The sequence below is a fragment of the Buteo buteo genome, chromosome 3 (assembly GCF_964188355.1).
Source record: "Buteo buteo chromosome 3, bButBut1.hap1.1, whole genome shotgun sequence".
Classification (NCBI taxonomy): domain Eukaryota; kingdom Metazoa; phylum Chordata; class Aves; order Accipitriformes; family Accipitridae; genus Buteo; species Buteo buteo.
In genome coordinates, this window is record NC_134173.1 from 15,642,087 (window position 1) to 15,665,604 (window position 23,518).

General features: G+C 36.7%; 1 protein-coding gene across 2 annotated transcripts in view; it reads left to right on the plus strand.

The window, feature by feature from the left end:
- Nucleotides 1–1,069: 1,069 nt before the first annotated feature.
- The window catches only part of TMX3 (thioredoxin related transmembrane protein 3), a 30,466-nt gene continuing 8,017 nt past the window's right edge, over nt 1,070–23,518 (plus strand). For both annotated transcript variants that reach the window (XM_075022910.1, XM_075022911.1), the window contains exons 1-13: nt 1,070–1,130; nt 1,416–1,470; nt 5,817–5,856; nt 7,082–7,205; nt 10,382–10,427; nt 11,938–12,018; nt 13,440–13,539; nt 13,792–13,869; nt 16,117–16,183; nt 18,743–18,841; nt 20,078–20,135; nt 21,000–21,053; nt 21,372–21,428. In XM_075022910.1, the coding sequence (XP_074879011.1) occupies nt 1,085–1,130; nt 1,416–1,470; nt 5,817–5,856; nt 7,082–7,205; nt 10,382–10,427; nt 11,938–12,018; nt 13,440–13,539; nt 13,792–13,869; nt 16,117–16,183; nt 18,743–18,841; nt 20,078–20,135; nt 21,000–21,053; nt 21,372–21,428 (905 nt within the window). In that variant the 5' untranslated portion in view covers nt 1,070–1,084. The remainder of the gene's footprint in view (nt 1,131–1,415; nt 1,471–5,816; nt 5,857–7,081; nt 7,206–10,381; nt 10,428–11,937; nt 12,019–13,439; nt 13,540–13,791; nt 13,870–16,116; nt 16,184–18,742; nt 18,842–20,077; nt 20,136–20,999; nt 21,054–21,371; nt 21,429–23,518) is intronic.

The following is a 23,518-nucleotide window of genomic DNA, read 5'->3' on the forward strand; positions in this document are numbered from 1 at the left end:
CTGAAGGAATCAAAACTGAAAAGGAACAGATTACGGAATCACAGAATGGTTGAGGTTGGAAGGGACCTCCGGAGGTCATCTGGTCCAACTCCCTGCTCAAGCAGGGTCACCCACAGCTGGTTGTTCAGGACTGCGTCCAAGTGGCTTTTGAATTATCTCCAAGGTGGGCAGTGGGCAGTGCTTGGTCACCCTCACACTAAAGCAGTGTTCCTAAAGTTCAGCGGGAACCTCCTGTGTTTCAGCGTGTGGCCATTGCCTCTGGTCCTATCACCTGGTACCACTGAAAAGAGCCTGGCTTCATCTTCCTTACACTCTCCCTTCAGGTACTTGTACACCTTAGTAAGATCCCCCTGAGCCTTCTCTTCTCCAGGCTGAATAGTCCCAGACCTGCTTTAACCGAACTTTTTAAAAAAAGGTTTCTCAGCTGGATTACTTGCCCTTCCAGGACCTGCAGATCTGTACTGGAAGAAAGACAAGCTAGTTGAAGATAGGAAAGACTGCAACAGGTTTGAAAGAATGAGGAAAGCTGAAGAGAATGATACGGACGTTAAGCAGCAAGGAACAAGCCCCTGTTTTTCATAAACGTGCTGAAGGAGGGTTGCTGATACAGCAGCAGCATCAAGTGGTACGGGATGAGCTCTATCCATGGAAGACAGCTGGCAACGAGACAGGTGGTACACGTTTTTTCTGCCGAAACTCACTTTCCAAGGAATCAAGAGCATTGATTTTACTGAATGAGAGTCTGGTGGGCCCCAACTCTGGAAACCAGCGGGAAGATGACAACGTCCAGCCACGCCGCGTCCCGCCACCGTGTCAGGGTGTCACAACGGCCCCCCCCCGCCTCCGAGGGCGCCTTTCGGCGGCGCGGAGACCCGGGGGTGAGCGGGGGGCACGCCGCCGCCGCCGCCGGGCCGGCCCGTGGCTGCCGTTACTCCCCTCAGGCAGAACCGCCGCCTCCGCATTCTCGCGCGCGGGAACCGACCCGCAACGGCCGCCCGCGGCCCCCGCGCCTGCGCAGCTGGGGGAGAGGTCGGCGCCGCCGCGCGCCGCTTCCCCTTCCGGCCTCGCCGCGGCTCCTGTCAAGATGGCAGCGGCGGGCGGGCGGCGGCGGTGGCTCCTCTGGGCGGCAGGTAGCGGCCGGGCGGCCGCCAGCCGCTTCGGGCTGCCGGCTGCGGCCTGGTCGGGCGGAGGGGAGGAAAAGCGGTTGGGAGGCGGGAGAAGGGTCGAGGGGAGCAGCGGGCAGCGCTGCCGCGGGCGGTGCGGGGCAGCGGGGAAGGCTGGGGCTGTGGGAGAGGGTTGGAGGGCGGGGAAGGGGGGGGAAAGGTGCGCTGGCGGTGAGCCTGTCAGCTGGCGTGGGTGAGCACCCCGGGTTTGGTTTGGAGATCAGCCACGGTACGCTTTTTCTTACCTCGCAGTGGTTGCACATGCGGTGGCATCAGGTGCCGGTTTTGTGGAGGATCTAGATGAGTCGTAAGTACTGGGGTGCCTTGCCTTATTAACTTAAGTATTGTTTTTCTTTTTGCGGGGGGGGGGGTGATCCAGGACACACAGCTTCGTGCAGAGTGTGGTTGTCAAGAAAACTACACTGGAAAAGTTTGTCTTTTTCTTAGCAGGAATAGCAGAAAGACTGTGGCCTGTATTAAGTAGGTGCAATTTAATGAAGCTGAGGAACACTTTAATTTTGCAATTCTTTTTAAAGCTGTTATTATAGGTGCTGTTGCCAAAAATGTTCTGAGGCTTCCTTGCTCTTTCTTTCTTTTCAGTAAACGTATTGGTAGATTGATGCCTGCCCCAATTAAAAGCTGATTGTGCTTGACCAAATTCTTCAGTAGGGTTTGCTGTGTAGCTAGAGAACGAGTATAAGTGCATTCATGCATGGCCAGAAATGGAAGAGAGAAGGAGGCCTGCAGGACGAGTTCATGGCTGCTTGAAGTCCCAATCCGGTGTAAAAATGTGCTTTTACAACAGATTTAGCCCTGAGACTCTGGAGGTGTTGAAATGGGTAGTTCTGCCCTGAACTTGGTTATGTAGTGTCATTGTTCATGTACTGCCTTGCTTTAGCAGTTTGATGGCTACATACTTGCTGTTTCTAATAAAAACTAGCTTTCCAAAAATGAAATTATTTTTGTTTTTGTCAGATCAGCTGGTTGATCTAAAGTGCTACAAAGCAGAACAATTATTATAATTGAAATAGAAGGTATAGAAAATACTAGCTGGTAGAGGAGGAGAAGGTGGTGTTAGATGGCTGCTTTATGATAAATTTAAGCCAGTCGAAGGTGATGTTTTCATGAGGGTTCAATCCATGATAAGTTGCATCATAGAGCTAAAAAGTCAGAAAACCATTCACTTTTTTACCATATTGCTTATTCAGCTAGACCAGATAATCATAGGATCAAATGAGGTACAGTGGAATTATGGGGGAGAGAATGAGAATGTATGGAAGGGGTACTGAAGAGAGATACATCAGCATCTCTGACTGGTGTTTACAGTGTTGTAAAAAAACAACCAAAGCACAGAAACTGCTTGGACTTGATTTTCAAAGCTTATTTTTGAAGCATGCCTCATATTTTCAGAACTGAAGATAAAGAGGCTAAGTGAATAAAATAGTGTGTATCTGTGCTCCCCTGTCATGTTCCCTTATTATGTTTCCACAGGTATAAATTTAAACGTAATTGCTGTTTTGGAGTGAAGAAGCATAATTTTGTAGTCACATAACTTTTTTGAAGTAGCTGATAAAATCCTGTTTTAGAATACTTGGATTTTTCAACTACAAAACTACAGAAGTCTGTATTTGTAGTTGGGAGTAAAAGTTAAATGGGGATTTGTTCAGGATAGGTTGTGGGTTAGTTTTTTTTTTCTTTTTAGCTAATTGGCAAATGGTGAAGAAAGTCAGGAAAACAGTTTAAAAAAATTGGGAGCAGTGACTGGTGAAAGTTTCAAGTTTTCTATTTTATAGATGCCTAAACATCATGGAGTTTTCACTGTTGCTGAAAACTTTGGGGTTTATTTGAATTTTGGTAGTTGCAAACAATGCCTACTAGCACAAGGTGCAGGTCCCTTTCCCAAGCTTACAGGATATAGGAAAACAAGTAGCAGAGAAGAACTAACAGAGATCCAAGTTACCGAGCATCACCCAACTGGGCTGTAGAAGGGATGCAGAATAAGAGCTATGGTTCCTATCAGCTTATGCTGATCGAACTGCTGGCTGCCTCAGATCAGTACTCATCTTGCAATATTTGGTGACTTGTTCCAGTGTGATAATGAAGCAGATAAGTAACCTCTGTCTGCAAGGTTGCATTGGTAGCTCAACTCAGGAACAGAAGCATCAGAAATAGTGCTGGGGGGTGAGAATGGAGATGGAAAGGAACAGAAACAGCAGCTGGATTAGTTTAAGGCCATTGGAATTGTGGCCTTGGTCTTCAGTTTTGCTTCACACCGGTTTCTTTTAACCATTAACGGTTAAGTGGGGTACATGGATTAAGTGGAGGTTGAGGCAACATTTGATCATGTAGTGCCAAATGTTGGGAAATTGTATGTATTTGAGCAAATAATTTTGATTCAAGGATATGCAACACCTATGTCATTTTTCCACCAGTATGATTGTGCCTGTGTCAGCTGACAGAGAGAGGATTGCGTAGGACGGTTAAAAAAAGACTGAAATTTTGCGCTTGGAAATGTATTTACAGGGCCTAGAAACAGCACCTTCAGAAAATGCTTAAATACCCATTTGTACAGAGATTTCCATTTTTCTTCAACAGTATGTTGAACTTTCTTAAAACTGTCTAATAGTTCAGTCATTGACATTACCAAAACTAGAATGAGTTCAGATGGTTTTTGTCACACTTCATATATTGGTTTCTGTGGAAGTTGATTAAATAGGCGCTTGTAAATGAGTGGTAAAGATTGAAATTTGTTATTGTAAGAACTACAATATTTTTTACAGTATCTTAGGCTAAAGTTGTTAAATTCCATTGAAAAATGTTCTGCCTCCAGACATTTCCTTTCTCTCCCTCTTTTCCTTGATGTCTACTGGTTTTGTAAGATTTCAGTCTACCTTTCTCAGTGCTTTAACACTCTCTGCAATCTCCCGTAACAGTCATACTGTGGCAGGGGGAGGAGAACATTTCATTGTACATTCTTCTTTTACAAGCCAAAGGTGGTACTCTAAATTGAAGCACGGCCCAGGATCTGATGATTCAGTAGCTGCTTTCTGCCTTTTGCATCATAACGATTATTTGACATTGTAATTGGAAGTTAGCTGGAGCTTCATTAGCATTCTCAAGAGACACTAGACTCTAGCTAGTTCTTTCATTAGCTCTGTAGCAGTTAGGGTGGTGAAGTAAATTTTTAATGAGGTGGTCAACTAAGCAATTTTGTGACTTAAAAATGCTGCTTTCCTGTAGCAGTTTTATGTTAGTCACTGCAAATACCTTTTCTGCTGTACAAGAATTGCAACCTTGGTATGCCGTCAATAAAACAAAACAGGCTTGAAATTACCAGTGAAATGCTGCAATTCTAAGTTTAAAATACTCAGTGCTGTAATTAGATTATATTCATGATTTCTGAATTATTTCTTTCAAAGAGTAGGCCAGCATCAGCATTAATATTTCTTCAAAACCATTATGGACCATTACAGGTCTGTTCAACTTTAAATGAAATATAATAAATGTTCTCTGATTCTGCTTGCCACCTATGAGCCATTTATAGGCATGCTGCATATTGGGAGTTGACAAGTTGGGCTATAATTTCTATTAATTGGATCTTAACTTGGAGTGTAGATCACACACTTATTGAGTAATTATATATATATATTCATCTTCTTTCACAATAAGAGTGGTACAGTAAGAATGTGTAGAATGTATTTTATAGCACGTTACATTACTCCCAGTTCTAGTCACTTTTACGAAACCTATCTTTTACAAAACTAAACCTTAGATTAAAATTCTGGCTTATTTAATTCTCAACCTAGAAATAGTGAAGTAATTTGATAATTTCTATGATCTTGTAGTGACAACAGTTCAGTGAAATGTGTAGGGAACATTTCAAGAGGTAATGAGGAACTTTGATTTATCATGTTCTGTTTTAGAGGTTTTAGTATTTAGTGACAAATTTACAGTTAATAAAGCTAGTCAGTTCATTAAGATGTTGTTTTTCTAGCATTAAGAGTATTCAGTAGTACCTGCATATCTCTGGTTTTTATCAATAACTTGAACATTTTTATTCCAATAAGTTGGTTTCTTGTGTGCACCTTTGATAAAAACAAAAACTGACACACCTAAATGTAAAATGTTAAAGGAGGTTGAATTAAAATTGCTTTGCATGTTAACATTAAAGATAATTTAGTTAGTCTACGTTCAGTAAAGCTAAGATTAACAGTGTAAACCAATGCTCTAAGAGTCTGTATCAGCTGATCTGATTTTCTAAACAGTCAGCAACAGTATTTAATATAACTAGAACAGCTGCAAAATACTTCTTCCCCTTAGATTACATATCCTAATGAAATAACTTTTGTGTGGTTTGGTGTGTTTTCTGATTTCTTACTGTTTTTCTGGTTTGTTTTTTTTTTTTGTCTTGGCAAATAGTTATAGAAACCTAATTGGTACAACTGAGTATGTAATTTCATGTGCGGGGGCAATCTTAATACTGAAAAATAACTATTTCCTCCTTCTCCCCACCCTCAAAGAAAGAAACAAAACAGAATTCTTGTATCTATAGTTTATACCAACTTAATTGTAGACTTTGCCTGTTTCGTACATGCGCTTCACTTATTTTCAAATATATCGTATACTGATTTCATTTTTTTTTCCCCCTCCTAGGTTTAAAGAAAACCGTAAAGATGATATTTGGCTCGTAGATGTGAGTATATGAGAAAAATGGGAAGACCTGCTAGTAGAAATCAAAACACAAAATGTACAATGCTACGCTCTGTAGTAAGGCTGCTTCATCATTTGGAAAATTGCTTGTACATGGTGCTGAAAAATTACATGACAGTAATTCTTCTGACAGGGTGGATAAGCAATCTGTCTGTGTTCAGGATGAACCAGGAATTAGACTGAGTACTGGATGCAGACAGGATGCTTCTTCCTGTGTTTTACAGTCCTTAAAAAAGGAAAGCAGATTACCTAACACTTAGAGTCAGGAGGTGATAATCTCTGTTCAGAATTTTTAGTTCCATTCTTTACTTACACCAGCTAATTTGTGTTCTAGACATTTAGCACTACAACATCAAATACATGAGAGGTTTCTTTTGCTTTTCTAACATATATGGAAAGATTCAGTGCTTCTTATTTCAAGGAATTATTTAAAAGATTGAGCTTGTTTGAGAATGAGATAAAATTCTTTTTAGCTCACCCAAATATGAACTGTAATTCCCAAATTGTATAATTCAGATTTGTGATTTTTGAATGGGGGAAACTATATATGCAGATTCAGAATTGATCAGTAATGTATAGGAAAACAAAATCCAACTTTGTCAAGTTGCAACCTGATCTTGTTATACCAAAATATTGTTATCTTCCCTATTAATTTCACTGAGGTGTTGCAGCCCTGAGGTGTTGTTGGCCCTGAGAAAATGAGATCAATTTTACAGTGTGCTTGTATATAAAAGTAGTTGCTGAAGAACTGGAATCCATATATATATATATATATATATATATAGCCTTTCCTTTCGAAGAATAGTGTTCCCCTATTGGCAAATAAATTCATATTCCTGGGTAGATCAATTACGTGATCTTTTAACTTTTAAAAAAGGAGGAAAATATTCCAAAAGAGATTAAAAAAAAAAAAGTTACCACACAGTCTATTTTTAAATAAGAAATGGTATAATAGTACAGCAGTTGAATGTATTCTTTTCGAACTTGTGCTTTCACATTAAAAGTAGCACCAAATCATAAAAGCTCTGTCACTCCAGCATTGTAATTAACTTGCAGTTTTATTAAGACTTAAATTGCACCATGACTGGAAAATAAGCCTTGCTGATGTATTTGAGAGTTAATCATAGAATCAACTTCTCTTAATTATTTCTCTTCATTAACTTCTCTTTTTTTTTTTTTTTTTTAATTCAAATGCATTTGCTTCTCAGTTTTATGCACCTTGGTGTGGCCACTGCAAGAAACTGGAGCCTGTCTGGAATGAAGTGGGTATAGAAATGAAAAACATGGGCTCTCCAGTAAAAGTTGGGAAGATGGATGCAACTTCCTTTTCTAGTAAGTATGGTTTGGTTAGCGGTAATTTCATGACAGCCTCTGTTTTGAAACTGTTCTTAATTTTTTTCATTAAGTCATTCTTCTCTTCTGTATCATAACAAGTGTACGCAGTCATTGGAGAACAATTTCCTGATCTTTTTCTGTCTAAAAGTGACAACATGCTGTAGTATGCATTTTTTATCACACTTGTTTCTGCTTATGTAGGGAATTCTTCCTGACAAATGGAAGGTAAAAGCTTTTCAAAGATCCACTTTTGATAGGCTTCTTAGAGTATCATTATACAAGCATCTTTGTGGTCCGTGTCTTGACAGCATCCAATTTTAGGTTCCTTGTATAATTGTTGTACAAGTGCTTGTGTTCTTGCTATTATTCTTTTCAGGTAATCAGTCCTTAAGACGTTACACCAAAAGCCTGCTGAAATCACTGAAGTCATTACATCAGTGTTGAACCAATTTCTCCCAGTGTTTCTCTGTAAATGTCTTCTTGAAGAACCAACTTCAACTATTTTAATGCTCTCTTTTTTGATGATGCCTTTCATAAGTACTGACCTTTTGGAGAAAACCCAAAACTTTAGGTATTTAGAGAAGTGGTTTGGGTAGACATGAGAGGATTTTTGCATGCTTAACAGTATTTTCTTAGTTTTAGTGTGCTTGTTTATCGTCATTTCACTTAAAAGTATGTAGAACCAGGAGGATATTTAAGAGGGAAGGCATAGGGAGCAGTGGGGCCCAAGTGAGATCTGTATGTAATGAAACTCTGTTAATACATGTAATGTTTTTAGTTAATAACCATTAAACCTGATTATTCAGGATTGTTATACTTGCATAAAATATTATGCAGAATACTTTTTTTCTGTGATATTCCAGTTTTTCTGTGCCTACATATGGCAGAGTTTGGTCTTTTGAGATCAAAATGATCTTGTCTCAAACACCAATTTATTGTATGTAGTTGTTTTTGTAAAACCACATAAATTTGACCTCATGTTTTATCTTAAAGATACTTATTTGCTAAAGCAAAATAAGTCTGGCGAATGAAAAGTTTCAAGATCATGCAACCAGGTAACTTCAAATTTAGGAATACATTTGGTAGATCTCTAACATTCCAGTCATCTATATAAAATTTTAAATCATACAAATTGTATAAACTCTTACCCTGAAATATTCTGGCATCCTGATACTAATTTTTGTATTTGCTACCTAGAACAGAATTGGCATGTTGGTTTTGTTCTAAAATTCAGCTTTGCATTTTTAAAAATTACTACAAACTGCAAGGGTACCTTTGTGCCCTGGAAATATTTTTCTTCTCAGATTTGTTACTAGTTTTATGAAGAATAGAGTCTGATAAATCTTTTGAAATAGTTTCATGCTTTTATTTTGAAAATGGAAATTTTACAATATCTGAGTATGAAAAGTTCAGTTAACTCTGCTTAATGTCTTCCCAATCTAAAGATTCTCTGAAATCAAAGTAATTCAATCTTGAGAACATCAGAAGAAAATGCAGCTGGGCACATGCATGTAACTGGGAAGGAACATGAATAGTGGACTCTGCACAGTTTGTGTTCCTAATAGGAATATGAAGTAGTGTGAAAAATCAGAACTTTGGGTAGCTTGTCATCAAAGAGTTGAGATCACAGCTGAACATATAAAGCATCCAATAAGCGTTGCCTCTGGTAGCTGTGTGGAAAGAGGATACAGCAGTTACATCAACAGAACAGTCACCTGGTGTGGTATCAGTTGAATTTTCATGGGGTTTAGCCTCAGAAGTCCACTGAATGTGATCAAAGTAGAAATACGTCACACCTGGGGGCTAGCATAATTGCTGCTGTTTGCCTATTCTGCATTCTTCATATCAACAAGTGGAGGTGATGATGTAAATAAGTCACTTCCATGATGTTGAGAGGATTTTAGTAATCTCCATTTTTGGGATATTTAAAAAAAATAAAATGAAAGAATGTCTATTTTGTAGCTCTCCTGACTGTGCTCAAGAGCTGTACAAAGAGAAATTAACTGCCTGTCAATAGGTCTTGTGATTGAATGTTCTAATACACATTTTAATGCATTCTAGTTCTATGTAGTACAGCTATGAGAGAAAAGGATCAGTATCAAATTCATCCTAGTATGCATATTTCTTAGATCAATCTCCTTTGACTAAGATGCTGGTAGATTTATTTGTAGTTCTGTGCAATTACGGTTTTGATCCAGGCAAACAGCCTTAGGGTCACAATTTCTAAACTGTTATTCAGATCCCTGCACACAAGTTCTCCCACATCTGCTGCTCTGGCATGTGGTTGGTAGCTTCAGAATGTTTATGTTAAAAGTATTGACTCTTGGTGCATTTTGAGTGCAGGGGTTATTTTTCAGTAGGGAACTGCACAAGCATTGTCAGAATTTTAGCCTTTTTTGAAGACTACTTAGTTTAACTTTTGGAAAACACTGAATTAACTGGAAAGTGTAGTTTAAGGTGGCAGTTGCTATGCTCACAACTGGAAGGGTGATTGCAAATTGTACTCCAGTTGATGGGAGCAAAATATAAGGTTTTAAACAAACATGAGGTAGGGGAAAAAAGTTCTGCAATTGTCTTACTTTTTACCACTTCAGTAAGCAGCAGGTAAGTAACTGATTGCGTAGAAAGTGTTTATTTCTGATGAAGTTGATGACTGTAGACATTTACCTCCACAGAATATGCTTTAAAAACTGACTTTTTTGTAACTACTCCAGTATGATACTGCACTTCTGTTGTTACCCATTACTGTAGCACAAGTAGATAATTGTCTTTTATATTTCTTTTAAGCATTAGTGTTTACAACTCTACATGCATGATGCTTAATTCTTACCTTTGATATTTTCAGCCAATTGTATATGCATATTAAATGCATACTACCTTTTGGTGAAAACTGACCAAGCATGTCTATTTAGAGGATTCGCATGCCATTTGACTTGTGGCATATGAATTGAGAGCCTACGAAGGGACTCTGCAGTACCTCTGAAAGAGGTCCAAAATTTAATGATATAGCTTCGTAACAGTAGCTGCTTGAAAGCAAGTAAAATAATTCATACTGAACTAAGTGGTAGGTTTTTCATTTATTTATGTGGCTTGAATAGTAAACTATGTTTAAAGATTAAGGTAGGAGAGCAAGAAAGTCGTGGTTCACTTTGGCATTGACACATTTCTTTCAGGTATTGCATCTGAATTTGGAGTGCGAGGCTATCCAACAATTAAGCTGTAAGTTGATGCTTCCTGCTGAGTTTTGAACAGTTATGTATCCTACCACTGATTTTATGACAGTAAAAAAAATAGTCCTCTCTACTTAAAAATCCCAAACAAATGAACCACAAAAAAGCCCTAAAACCCAAAACAAACAAAAGCACTCCACCATCTTGTTCTGACATTATCTTTGATTTCTGCTGGACTGTTTTGCTTTGAAATTCAGTAATATCAAGCATCTTATTTAGAAGCAATTCTTAAAGGCAGGTTAGCAAATTTGGAATTCATTTAACTGCAGTTTTCTATGCAACTTTGTAAAAGTGTATGTATATAAATATATATATTTTAAATTATTACTAGAAAAAGGAATTTCATGCACCAATTGATCTGACACCTGTAGAGTGATTCAGGCAGTAAGTGCATACTTGAGTCTTCCTGTTAAGTTTTTGTGAGTTGCTGATTGCATTTCCTTGTTTTTAATTACTTCTCTCTTCTCTTCAGTGTGCCTGAAAATCTTATGTAAATGACAGTAGTGGTTACTATATAGGGTGAAGTGTGAGAGCAGTTGTTTGACAAGAGAAGTGTATGTAGATTTTTTTCTTCATGTAATTAAAAAAGAAAAATCAATGGAGGACAAAATTTATAGGAAAATACCAGTCCATAATGATACTATATGTACTTGCTTATGTACTTTTTACTGTGAACATACTGGGTTTGTTAGCAGGTTATTGCTTAAGCAAAGAGTATTCATAATATATAATAAATCTTGTCAAGTTAGTTTTCTCAAAAAGATGGCAGAGATGTTCAGCTTATTAATCTCTAAGGATGAAAAACTTTATTGGCATATAGAGGCATAGAAAATTGGGGTTATGATTACTTTTTTCCTGTGAGTTTCCTAAACCTATATGGATTTAGAAAAAGCCTGTTAGAATTAGTAAAACTTCCTTGAGTATTCTTATAGTGCAAGCGTGCTACATCCCCTGTCAGCAGAGTACAGTGAACTGACCAAAAGTTCATGGAAGCTTAATTTAAAACATAAATTCAGAAGGTTTTGCAGGTCATCTGATACTTTTCAATGATAAAAAAGCATTAAAGAAGTTTATATGTTTGTCTTTTAAAAGGACTAATCCCTAAGCGGCATAAATGCTGAATGTTTGGAGTTTGGTTTGGGCGTGTGGGGTTTTTTATGTGGTCATAAGCAAATGTTCCAAATGATCTGTGTGTTTACAAAGTAAATTACTTCCGTGCACTAGGAAAAAGTAATTGTAAAAGAGGTTTAATTATTTTTAAAAGTCAGTAAATCAGATGATGTGTAAATAAGTTTTTAGTCCCTAATTGGATTGGATTGTATTATTGAGTTTTACATTCTGCTGACCACTTCTTTTATCTGACTATTTGAAAAATGATCTTGCTTATCACTTGCTAAAAGGCGACTGTAATAAACATGAAGATTGAGTAATTCTACATTTGCAGATATAGTTTAGTTGTTTTCAATTCTGTTCTTTTTTTGTTTTCCCTATTTCTTTAGCTTAAAAGGTGACTTGGCATACAACTATAGAGGACCTAGAACCAAAGATGATATAATTGAATTTGCTAATAGAGTGGCAGGGTAAGTCTACTCTTCTGTGAGACTGGTTCTCGTGACTTAATAATTCTGAATGGTTTTGAGGTTGGCCAAAAATTAAATCTATTTAAAAAAGAACAAGACATTGACACAAAGTTAAAAACTAGAATATGTACTATATGTGTGGTTACATGTGAGACTGGTGGTGAGTGGCACAGAGAAAGTAAGTAGAGACTGGCTAGTCACAATCCCTTCTTTACAGTGCAAGAACTAAGGGCTTTTCAAAGTAGTGGAAACTATGAACAAATGAAACTGATGGAAGCCAGAAACAAGAATACTGACCTAAATGTTGGCAGATAGATAGACATCATTACTAAGGCAGAATCTGTTTAATACTCAAAAGTTATCTTATAAATATTAGTTTAATATATTCTTATCCACCTGAAAAGTTGCGGCAATTGGCAACATAAGGAAATTGCTTTTACAGAATTGTTCATAACAATTTCTGTTGGCTTTTTCCTCCTTCTCTACAGTGGCCTGTGGCTTCAAAATGTTATAGATGGTAGTCTTTGGAGAGAAAAAAGAATCACGTTTCTGTCCTTCATTCTTAAATATAATTAAGAAGCATTCATATAGGTACATAATATTAATCATTGTTCAGAATTCTGTAGTTTAGGAATATCAGTGATCTCTAATAATTTACCAGAATGTTGTAGGATTATTTATTTCTAAGACCACATTTTCTAACTGTTGTGCTTACATTCAGAATCCTCTCTCCCAAATGACTAATACCTTACTGTGGCTGGGAAGACCTCGTTGTGGCCTTTCACTATATAAAAAGGGCTTATAAGAAAGACGGAGAGAGACTTTTTATCAGGGCCTGTACTGAGAGGATAAGGGGCAAAGATTTTAAACTTAAAAGAGGGTAGATTCAGATTGGGCATAAGGAAGACAATTTTTTGCTGTAAGGGTGGTGAGGCACTGGTACAGGTTGCCCAGAGAAGCTGTGGATGCCCCATCCCTGGAAGCGTTCAAGGTCAGGTTGGGTGGGGCTTTGAGCAACCTGGTCTAGTGAAAGATGTCCCTGCCCGTGGCAGGGGGGTTGGACTAGATGATCTTTGAAGGTATCTTCTAATGCAACCCAATCTGTGATTCTGTGGCCAGTAAATGACGTGCATGTTTACATCATAGCAGCATTTTGTACTAAGATATTAATTTCAAACTTAAGTGTGCTGTTTGAGGAACATAACAGGTTTATTTTAGGGGGATTTTTAGTTTTATTGCTTTTAGCTGAAACTGAAATAATAAATTGAGAAACTAAATGAATTTGCATTGGGGAATTTAGTTTTTTTAAAAAAAGAAAAACACAAAAAACTGTATGGCATTTTGTTGAGGATTTTAGTTTGTTTGGGTTTTGCAGCTTGCAGAAACTGAGATTTTTCTTTCTCTTTTTTCCCCCCTCCCAGACCTCTTATCAGGCCACTTCCTAGCCAGCATATGTTTGAGCATGTGCAAAAGAGACATCGTGTACTTTTTGTGTATGTTGGTGGTGAATCTCCTTTAAAGGTTTGAAGTTTGATTAAATAAAGTTACTTTTTTTGGCTAGTCACAGATGTAGTTTAAAATATCTTCTAAAAGACTGAAGTGCATGCTTGTAATAAATACTCATCTTTTTTTATGTTTATTGAAGTGTTCTTACAATCTTGTGTCATAACTATATTTTGTAATTACTCTTTGAAGATAATGTATGTCACAAAACTTCCGTGTGAAACATACTAGAAGTTCAGAAATTAAAAAACATTGTTTGTATTTTTGCAGGAAAAATACATTGAAGTTGCTTCAGAACTAATAGTTTATACGTACTTTTTTTCTGCCTCAGAAGATGTGCTGCCTGAGGTAAGCTGTTTCAGTTCCTACTATTTCCACAGAAATGGTATAGTTCTCCTCATATATGTAATCTGCTGTTTTGATGGCACAGAAATTGCTTCTTACAATATATTTGGCTTTGATAAATTTCAGTCTAATTACACTGAAACATTTCATTTTTGAGTATTTGGGGAAAGAATACAAACAAAGTTTCAGTCTGTCATTGTTTTGTATTAGCCAAATTATTTGTTCAGTCATATTAATAAAATTAAAGAGAAGATATGCAGAACTCAATGTGTACAGTACAACCTGCTCAAGAAGGTAGATACTTTGATTTTTAGGCAATGCAAAGCTCTTATTGCTCCTGATAGCCCTTTCACCAGCCACTTTTATAACTAGTTTGGGGCTCTGTGGCATGGGGTACCACTGGTACCCTAATAGAGAAGTAAGTGAAAAGGTAAGTTATTTTCACCTTGTGCAATACAGCTGATCAAAACATTAGTCTGCCTAGGGATCAACTGATCCAATCTACTGGCTGCAGAATTCTCCTGTGGCTCTTTGGAGGATTCTGTAACAAGAACGTTATTTACAGTTAAGTCACAAGGGTGGAAAAAATTGCTACTACTATTGTTAGTCTAACTGTTGTTGCTTATGTGTTGAAGCAAAATTAAGAGGCTTTTTAATTTATTGTTATCTCCAAGTGGGACCCAAGTCTACTCCATGCCTGATAATGCGTGACTTTGAAATTAGTTTGGGACTAGCAGGGTGAGAACTAGCATAACTTATTTTTTTTAGGCTCCTGCATTTTCCAACATCATAAATAGTACAGGCCTCATTATAAATAGTATATTGTTAGATTTCCAGAAGCCTTGTACCAAAAGCTACCTCAATTTGAATATTGCTATTTGCACTTCAGCCCCAGCTAAGCAAGAAAAGTACTGTTCACTTGTGCAGTGGAAGAGTGTAAAAGACTGGAACCCTCTCAGATTCTGTGATCATAGTGATGTAAGCAGTGAGCTGTTTTTCCCACTGGATATGATTTCACACAAATGTCATTTAAACCGAAGTAGTGATGGTATGCAATATTCTATGGAAAGAAATAAAAATGTTACAAAATCACTGGTTGCTAGTTGTAATGAGGCTTTGCATGACAGTATTCACTGTTAGACTTTGTTTCATCACCTTATGTAATCTTGTTCCAAGCTTCAGGCATCTTTTGCAAGCCATAAGCTGTATATAGACTGATTTGCCCTTTAAAGTTGCTAAACTGTGTTTTGGGCAGATAAGAGAATAACACATCACCTAGAATTACCACCTTCTTGCTCATTCATATAAGGTGTTACATTATAAACCTACTGCTTTTACTTTCATTTCCAAGGAGGATAATGCAGAATGATTACAGAAGGCATGTAATTTGCAAAAGTGCTTATGATACTGTTCTTATGTTTCCCAAACATATCTGTAAATTAGACAATTCAGCCAATGTCATCATCCAAACTAAGCTGATGATACAGTCCTTTCTTAACCACAAACACTATTAGAATTTTAACTTAGAATGGTAGCAAGCAGTACGGCATAGAGGCAGTATTTCTTCTGTGACAGTTTACTGAAAACATGAGCTGAATAAGATTCTTTTAAGTTCCAAGGGAAAGGTTCTACACCTTGTAGGTTTTTTTGAGTATGTTGCTGACCATCCTGAATACCATGTTTAGGGTGGTAATGCAGGCATTCATTGTTGTTTGCCTAAATTAGGGCTATTTGCAGCCCTGTCTGCTGAACCTGTGTCTTTATATTCCCATTAGCCTGAACTACGGGAAATAGCCCCGATTTAGTGGGGCATGTTGTCAGTGTTACTATTTTACTCTACAGTATTAACTCTCCTTTTAGTAGAAGTAACAGTATGACAGGTATGGTGACAACAGCACAACTTGGGAACAGAAAGCATGATTGATAAAACCTTCAAGTTATGAACTCCTATCTAATGTTCATGTCCAACCAATAAAATATTCTTTGTGCTACTGTAAACTGTGCTACTAGTAAAAATCCTGCTTCACTTACAGTTTCTGAGACCTACCTCTCAAAAATATGTTTATGTTGTGTTACTTTTTAATACGTGGAAGCTGATAAATTTATTTTAGTAAATGTAGACAGAAAACACTTTAATGTACTTTGAGATTTTCCCCATGGGCTACATTTCCATATTTTAAGATTTTTTTTGTTTGTTTGTTTAAAAATCTTTTAATCTTCCATGGATTAACTGAAAACCACCCCTTTCAGTATGTGACGTTGCCTGAATTACCTGCTGTTGTAGTCTTCAAAGATGGAACTTACTTTGTTTATGATGGTAAGTAAAAGTGGACATTACCTTAAAACAAGATACTTCAAGTATATATGGAGAAACTGGAACAGTTGGGATTTTTTTGAAGGTTGTGTTGGGGTGCTGGGAAATTCCCCAGTTTTATAATAAATAACAGCTCCTTCATGAAGGAGAAGAGAAAAAACTAACTAGTTCTTATAGAACAAATGCACTTGAGAAGAAATTCATTTTAGTAATACTGATGTAGAAGTGATGATGTTTGCTTTGTGTTAGAAGCTACATGTTACTGATAGTATTACTGCTTTGCTGGCATTAATGCACTTTAAGTTGTCTCTTCACTCACTGTCCAAATTCATCATATACAAAACAGAAGAAAACTCTTGCTGAAGATGAGTCACACGTAAGATGAATTTACAGTTCCAAATATTTAATCAGATTTTTCTCGTAAGTGCTCTTCCTGACAGTCAGATCTCTCGAAGTTAACTTGAGGTTTTTATAGATGTGTACTCTGCTCTGAGATTGCATAAAAGGGTCCAGTTTGAGCTTGTTGTGCCTTGGCAAGACAGGCTGCATACTTTCTTAGTACAGCATGTCTTCCTTCAAACACTGTGAAGGAAGAGGAAACTAATTCTGCCTTTATTCCCAATATTAAAATTTGGAGGGCCTTAACTGATAGCTTTGAGCATATGTGACTTTCACATTTGTGTTACTTGGATATTGGTAGTGGGAAAGGATCAGACAGCATAACCTCTCCTTATATAACTGATGGAGCGTACTATGCATACATAGAATGGTTGACCATTCAGCCTGTTTTTCTCTTCCTGAAAGTGTCTCTCACAAAAAGAGATTAAGGAGACATGGACTGTTGATATGCAATTTTAGGCTGGATAAATTACTTTAACTGGCTTGTTGAGCCTGTAGGCTGTAGGCCACCTGAGACTAGTAGTGTTTCATAACACCACTGATAGCAGTACACCTGCCATTTAAATAAAAAAATGTGTATCCATGTGTGTGCATATCCATATATAAGTACTAGATTATACTCGGGCTATACTGTAAAGCCCATGCTTTATAGTCTGTTAGGTGCATGTACGCACACGTACTTATGTTAGATATCATGGGTTGGCTTACAGGTACACCGCTTATTTACAAAAACGTCTACTCTTGATTTAGATTGTTTTAAATGCAGGTTTTTACTTTAAGTTGAAAACTTATCACTTGGAAGATTAGTTTCCTGTTTTAATTTCTGAAGATCAGTAGTACCACAGCAAAATACTCCAGATGGGCCATCAAGGATATTCTTTGCAATTTCATGGAGTGGCTGTACTTGTCTTCCTTTTCAGTCTGTTGCCTTACCAATCATTATCCAGATAAAAATTCACCCTACAGCCTCCTTGATTTGCATTTTATTTTTTTATTTTTTAAATGTGCTTGGAGAAGGCAAGCTTGTCAAAGAGAAACGCTTCTGAACTACTTTTTGCTGCATGGCCCACTTGCTTTTTCCATACCTTTCAGAAGAAACACAAACTCGTAATAATCCAGGCTTCTAATTTACTTTGTAAAAATTTTACTCTTTTATAATGTACTAGAAACATTATTGTAAGTCAAGGAAGTTACAAAGATGCAGTGTAAGAGGCTGGATAAGGTTATATTGGGCAGAAATTCGAAGAGCTCACTATAAGAAAATGGTTTAGCAAAATCCATTTCAATACTCTGGCATTATCTGGTGGTTTTTTTCATTTTTTTCTTCCCCCCCAGTAGGCGAATGGGACACAGATCTATGGGAAGCTTTATGCGTGGAATTGATTGCTGCAATCTTACGACAATTAGTTGTTAACCTGAAGTTATTGATACTTCACTCTATACTATAGGATTTAACCTAAATTTATTTATTTAATATGCATTTATATTTCTGTGTTTATATATACACATCATATATATGTTTATACACATTTTTCTTTTTTACTTGTGATTGTGATCTAATTCTAATGGTGTTGGTGGTATGTGTTAGAATTTGATTCCTTATGGGTTAAAACATCTAGCATCTGAAACTGTAGCCTTCAGTATAACTGATTCTGAATCATATGTAAATATTTTTTCATTTACATTCACAATGCTGTTAATGCAACTACTTTTTCTTGATTTCTTTCCATTTCATTTTAAGGACTCTCACAAATACTGCATTCTGTATTTTTATATCTCTTTACTTTGAAACTTGTCGTCCCTGTCCCCCCCCCTTTAAAAACAGGGATTGAAACTGTTCTTGCTGCAGTGGGTCACAGTTATCTTCTAGAATAGTATTGTTTATCCTTGATTTGGGAAAAAATAATTATCAAATCAGTTTTTCATGCTTTGCTATGATACACTTCTTGTTCAACAATTGAAAATAGCTTTAGAAGTTTTAAAACTGAAGAGAAATGTCACATATTTCTGGATGTCTTGTCTAACAACAAAAAAAGGAAAAAAGGGAAAAAAATAGTGTTTGCCTCTATAGTACTGAAATAAGTAAATCTGATTGCCCACCTTACCAAAAAAAAAAAAAAAATATTTTTTAATGCATTCTTTTTTTTTTTTCCTTTTTTTTAGAGTATGAAGATGGTGATTTGTCATCCTGGATAAATAGAGAAAGGTTTCAAGGTTATCTTAATGTAGATGGCTTTACGCTGTATGAACTTGGAGATACAGGTAAGATGCTGCTACCACTAAACTCTTCGGCATCTCTTGTTCTTAACCCTAAGAAAAATTAAAAAACACTATGAATGTGTTTTTTAAACCTCAAAAATTAATTAATCTCAGAGTTAGAGTTGATAGTGCCAGTCTTTTTTCTGATGTTGGTCAGACCTGTTCTATTGACTAGAGGCTTCATCCAAAGCCTACACTAGTCCTTTCCTCAAAACATAAAAATTAGTATATGTAATCCTGTAGTATTCTCAGAAAATTAGTAGGACTTTTAATTTAGGAGCAGTTTAGGTTTTGTATAAATTATATATTAGCTCTTGCAATACCTACAGGGAATTTTATGGCTGGAATTAGAAGTATCAAATGTGGATGGGTTTAGACATGTCTTACATCTACTAGATTTGGGTATCTTTAAACTAGATATGGTAAGGAAAGAAGGAGAGTATGTACCAAAGTGGACCTGTCCTGGAATACTTCAGCTTTTCTCTAGTAAAATTTTTTGCACTCCAGAGGCTTTAGTTAATCCAGCTGATGACAGATCTGCTTTCCTAATAGGAAGTACTTGATCTGGAGAACCTTTGGCCAGCTTTCTAACATATTTTGATCTAGTTTACCTTAGGAGGCTTTGGATTTTTTTATTTTAATCAGAAAAACTTCACAAAGTGAATCCTGAAAAGATCAGTATATTCTGGTGTTTGGTCTTTCAGCTCTTCTGACAGAGGTCTGTGAACTAAGTTGTTTTTCTGACATAATGAATTCTGGGCTCTGCTAGTAATTTTTCCATGGTTTTTTTTGTGAGGATAATACTCCAGATTTTCAACAGTGTGAAAAATAGTCATTACTGAATCCATACAATCGTGATTCAATCGCTTAGAATCAGCTTGTAATTGCCATTCTATAATAAAGGTTTCCATAGCCTCCTATTTAGGTATATGCAAATATGCAGCTTGAGTAGAGAATTAATTTTTATCTATGTTTTTCCCCTTTTAACTTCTTTCTATAGATAGTCTTTTCCTAGAATGGTAGTAGTGTGGCATTAAGCCACGTCTTAATTTATTTTCAGTAGCTTTAAGAAAACCACAATTTGGTCAGCTAAAAGAGGCTATTTAGCATCGAGATTGGTTTATACTTAAAATAATTCCTGTCCCTGGAGAGTATCTGATCTAGTAGCTTGGAGTATTTTCCATCTGTGAATGTGTCTTTCTTTATAAATATTTTCAAGCATTTTATTACTTATTTTAGGAAAACTTGTCGCTATTGCAGTCATCGATGATAAAAACTCTTCAGTGGAACATACCAGGTACGGAATTGAATATTGTTGACACTATGGGAAAAATGTGCTGGTATCACACAGAGAACTTTGGAAGTTTCTTTAGTATTAAAAAATACTAGGTTAAATGAATGGTTTTAACTTGTGGATGTTCTCCAATTTTTGACTTCAGTCTACTGGATTGACTTAATTTTTTATGGCTCTGTTGAAACGCATGTGAGTTCAATGAGATGATGAGAGTTCCTGTATCAGTCTTCTGCCATTTGGTAATGAGAGCACAGGAGCAAACACAGATTGCATAGCTTTTTAAAGCTATTGCTTCACCTTTTAAACTTAGACAACAGTACTTGAGTTCAGATGACTTTGAGATGAACTTAGTAAGTTTAAGCAAATGACTGTTCTTTAGCTTGGTTGCATTAAAAATGAATTTAGTGATGCTTATATATTAGTTGTCTGTGGAACTTAGATTAAGAAGGGGTGTTTTCAGTTGGGCTGGAGTTTGCTGAAGAGTCTGAGAGGAACGAAACCTTCCCCTGTCCCTTTCTGATTGCATACATAATTAGACTAAGAAATATTGTTCAAGTACTCTGTGTGGTATTTTCCCAGATGTCTTTGGATTTTCTTCAGAGTCACAGTGCTGCATCTTGAGAAGGCAATAGATGGAGTGAAGCAGCCTGACTGTCTGTGTATTTTTCTTGTGTTGAGTCTATATGGTAGATAGCCTTTCAACCCTTAGAAACCAAGAAACATGAATGAGGTGGGTTTTGTTAATGGAATAGGGAATCCTTATTGCTGATGAGGTACTATTTGCTGTTTACTGGGGAAATCTCAATGCTTATTGGTTGTATTTTGACAGACTATATCCTGGATTAACAATTTCTTCTCCCCCCCCAGGCTAAAATCTATTATTCAGGAAGTTGCTAGAGATTATCGGGATCACTTTCACAGGTAGGTACATATGGTACTATGATATCTTAAATGAACTTCTGCATTAACCTTTCTAAGGCAGCAGTTATTTTTTCCTACATGAAAAATGTTATAGTGCCTGCTTTTATATTCATATACTGACATTCAATAAGACCATTCCATTAACTGAGTGTGTTTTGGGATGCTGACTGTCTTATAGGTTGTCAATTTTTGAATTATGTTGCTGAGTGTGTGCTCTCATCTTCAGTTATAGGAAAAATGTTTAAGGAAGAACTTTTGCTGAAACCCACTATTCTGTTTTCTTTTTTCTCATTCTGTTTTTCACTGATTCTCTTACAGGGATTTCCAGTTTGGCCATATGGATGGAAATGATTACATTAATAGTTTACTAATGGAGTAAGTAAATTCTTATTTGAATATTCTTTCTTCTCTTGTATTTGTTGCTAAGTATATTTAATTGCAAACAATCTTATGAAGTATTCTTGATTTTCATGGGTTAAAAAAAAATAATCATTGTCCTCAGAATTCAGCATGTAACATAGTGTCCATTGTTTGTTAAATTAAACTGCATAATTTAATGTTGGAAGTTTGGCTTACTGATAATGCTGATTGACAAAGCTTATTTTTTAGGTCTGCTTTGTTAAATTAATTACTCTTAGAACTGTGTTGGGTTTTTTTCCTTCCTTAAATGTACAGGGCACTAGACAAAAATTATGTCAATTTGTAACAGGAGATGTAAATAATGGTTATGCATTATCTATGGTTTTTATTTGTGGAGAGGCACACTTAATTCTTGATACATTTTTAAGACATGCATAGAAATACACTTCTGCAGAGAAGCATAAAATGCATGGAAGATGCTGTCTGCACTTGATATGTACATGGTACATTTTGAAATATCTCAGTAGTTTAACAAGATGCTTGACATTTGCCTGTATTGTGATCCTTGTCTAAAAATGCCTAATTAGAAAGTTAAGTTGCTCGGCATTTACAGTTGTCTACTTGTTCTCCTCTGGACTTTTGAGTGAAAGAAGAGAAAAACGGGTCAATATGCCAGCCCTGTAAGTTTTCCAAACACCTTTCTTGGGGATCAAAGCATGAACAAGGCATGTATTTGTGCCCCTAAAGTTTCTGGGAGCTTCATGGGGACTCAGGAGGTACAAGATCTGTTTTTCTGTGGAATGTTTGTGGATCAACACATGAATACAATTAATTTAAAACCAGCTGTCTCTCAGTTGAAGTGATGTGATTGATCTAGTGAGTTATAGTTGCCTAAAGTGAGACCTTCCTCACTTTGTTAATTGCTTCTCCTATGCAGGTTCTTATGTCTGATTGTCTGCTGAGCTGGTTCAGCCTGTTTATCTGGCAGAAAAGTGTTTACTTTTTTGGCTAGGAGAGTAGGGGAGTTATTTTGTTGATCCAATAAAACCCTTAAATGTCTTCCCTCGTATTCTGCTGAGTACCAGAACTGATGTACAAAGAAGCAGGGGAGGGAGATGAGGTCCCTGGGAGGAAGAAAACGAAGGGGAAGACGACAGAACGGCCACTTACAGTGGAAGTGATCTAGTGGCAAGATCTGTTCAGCTAGATTGTTTAACTTAATCTGCAAAATGCCTGATTTTATAATTTGTAGTATATGGGAAATGGCTGTTAAAGTGCTCACAGGCTTTTAATTATTTTCTAAACAGAGCATATATATTTCCAGCATAAGTGGAAAGCAGCAAAAGAATGCAGCAAAATATGTTCAGTGTTCTAAGTAGCTGCTCTTCATGTGGCTACTTGAATAATTCGAGTAAAACCGTATTGCAAGTGCTTTAGTTTTCCACGAGATGGCAGCAAGTGGAAATAGAAAAAGCCTCCTGAATCGTGAGAAATGTATTGCAGAATACTTTTTTTACTGTGCTAGATGCACATAGGAACAAATTCTGTTTCTTCACAAAGGACAAAATATTGTATGATTCATGGGGATAGAAGTAGTAGTCCCTGATAGAAGCACTTATGAACCTGACTGTAACTCCATTAGTAGACATTATAATTTCTCTGTTTCTTCAGCAGTGGATGAACATGCTTTTCTTGGATTAAAAATGGTATAGTTAAAGCTATGCACAAAAGAAGAAAACAGAATATTATGTATTTTACTGAAAGCAAAGATACCTTTGTGTAAGCTAGGGCATATAGCGTTATTGGAATGTCAGCTATAGGTATGTGTAAAGTATTAATTCCCCAGCTCTTGGAAGAAACATTAAAACATTATTAAATGTGTTTTTTATGAATTTCTCTGTAGCATATAAAATTTGTATATGGAGTTTTATCTTTCAACTGCTCTACAACCAACTCCAAGAACCTCAGTTACCAGACTGTTAAATGTAATAGAAGCACTTTTTTGGTGGGGGCAGAGGGGGATCTTTTCTGCACCCAAGTAATAAAACTTGTTCTGTTTTGGCTGGGATGAGGTGTTTTGGCAGAGGTTGATAACTTGTTACCAG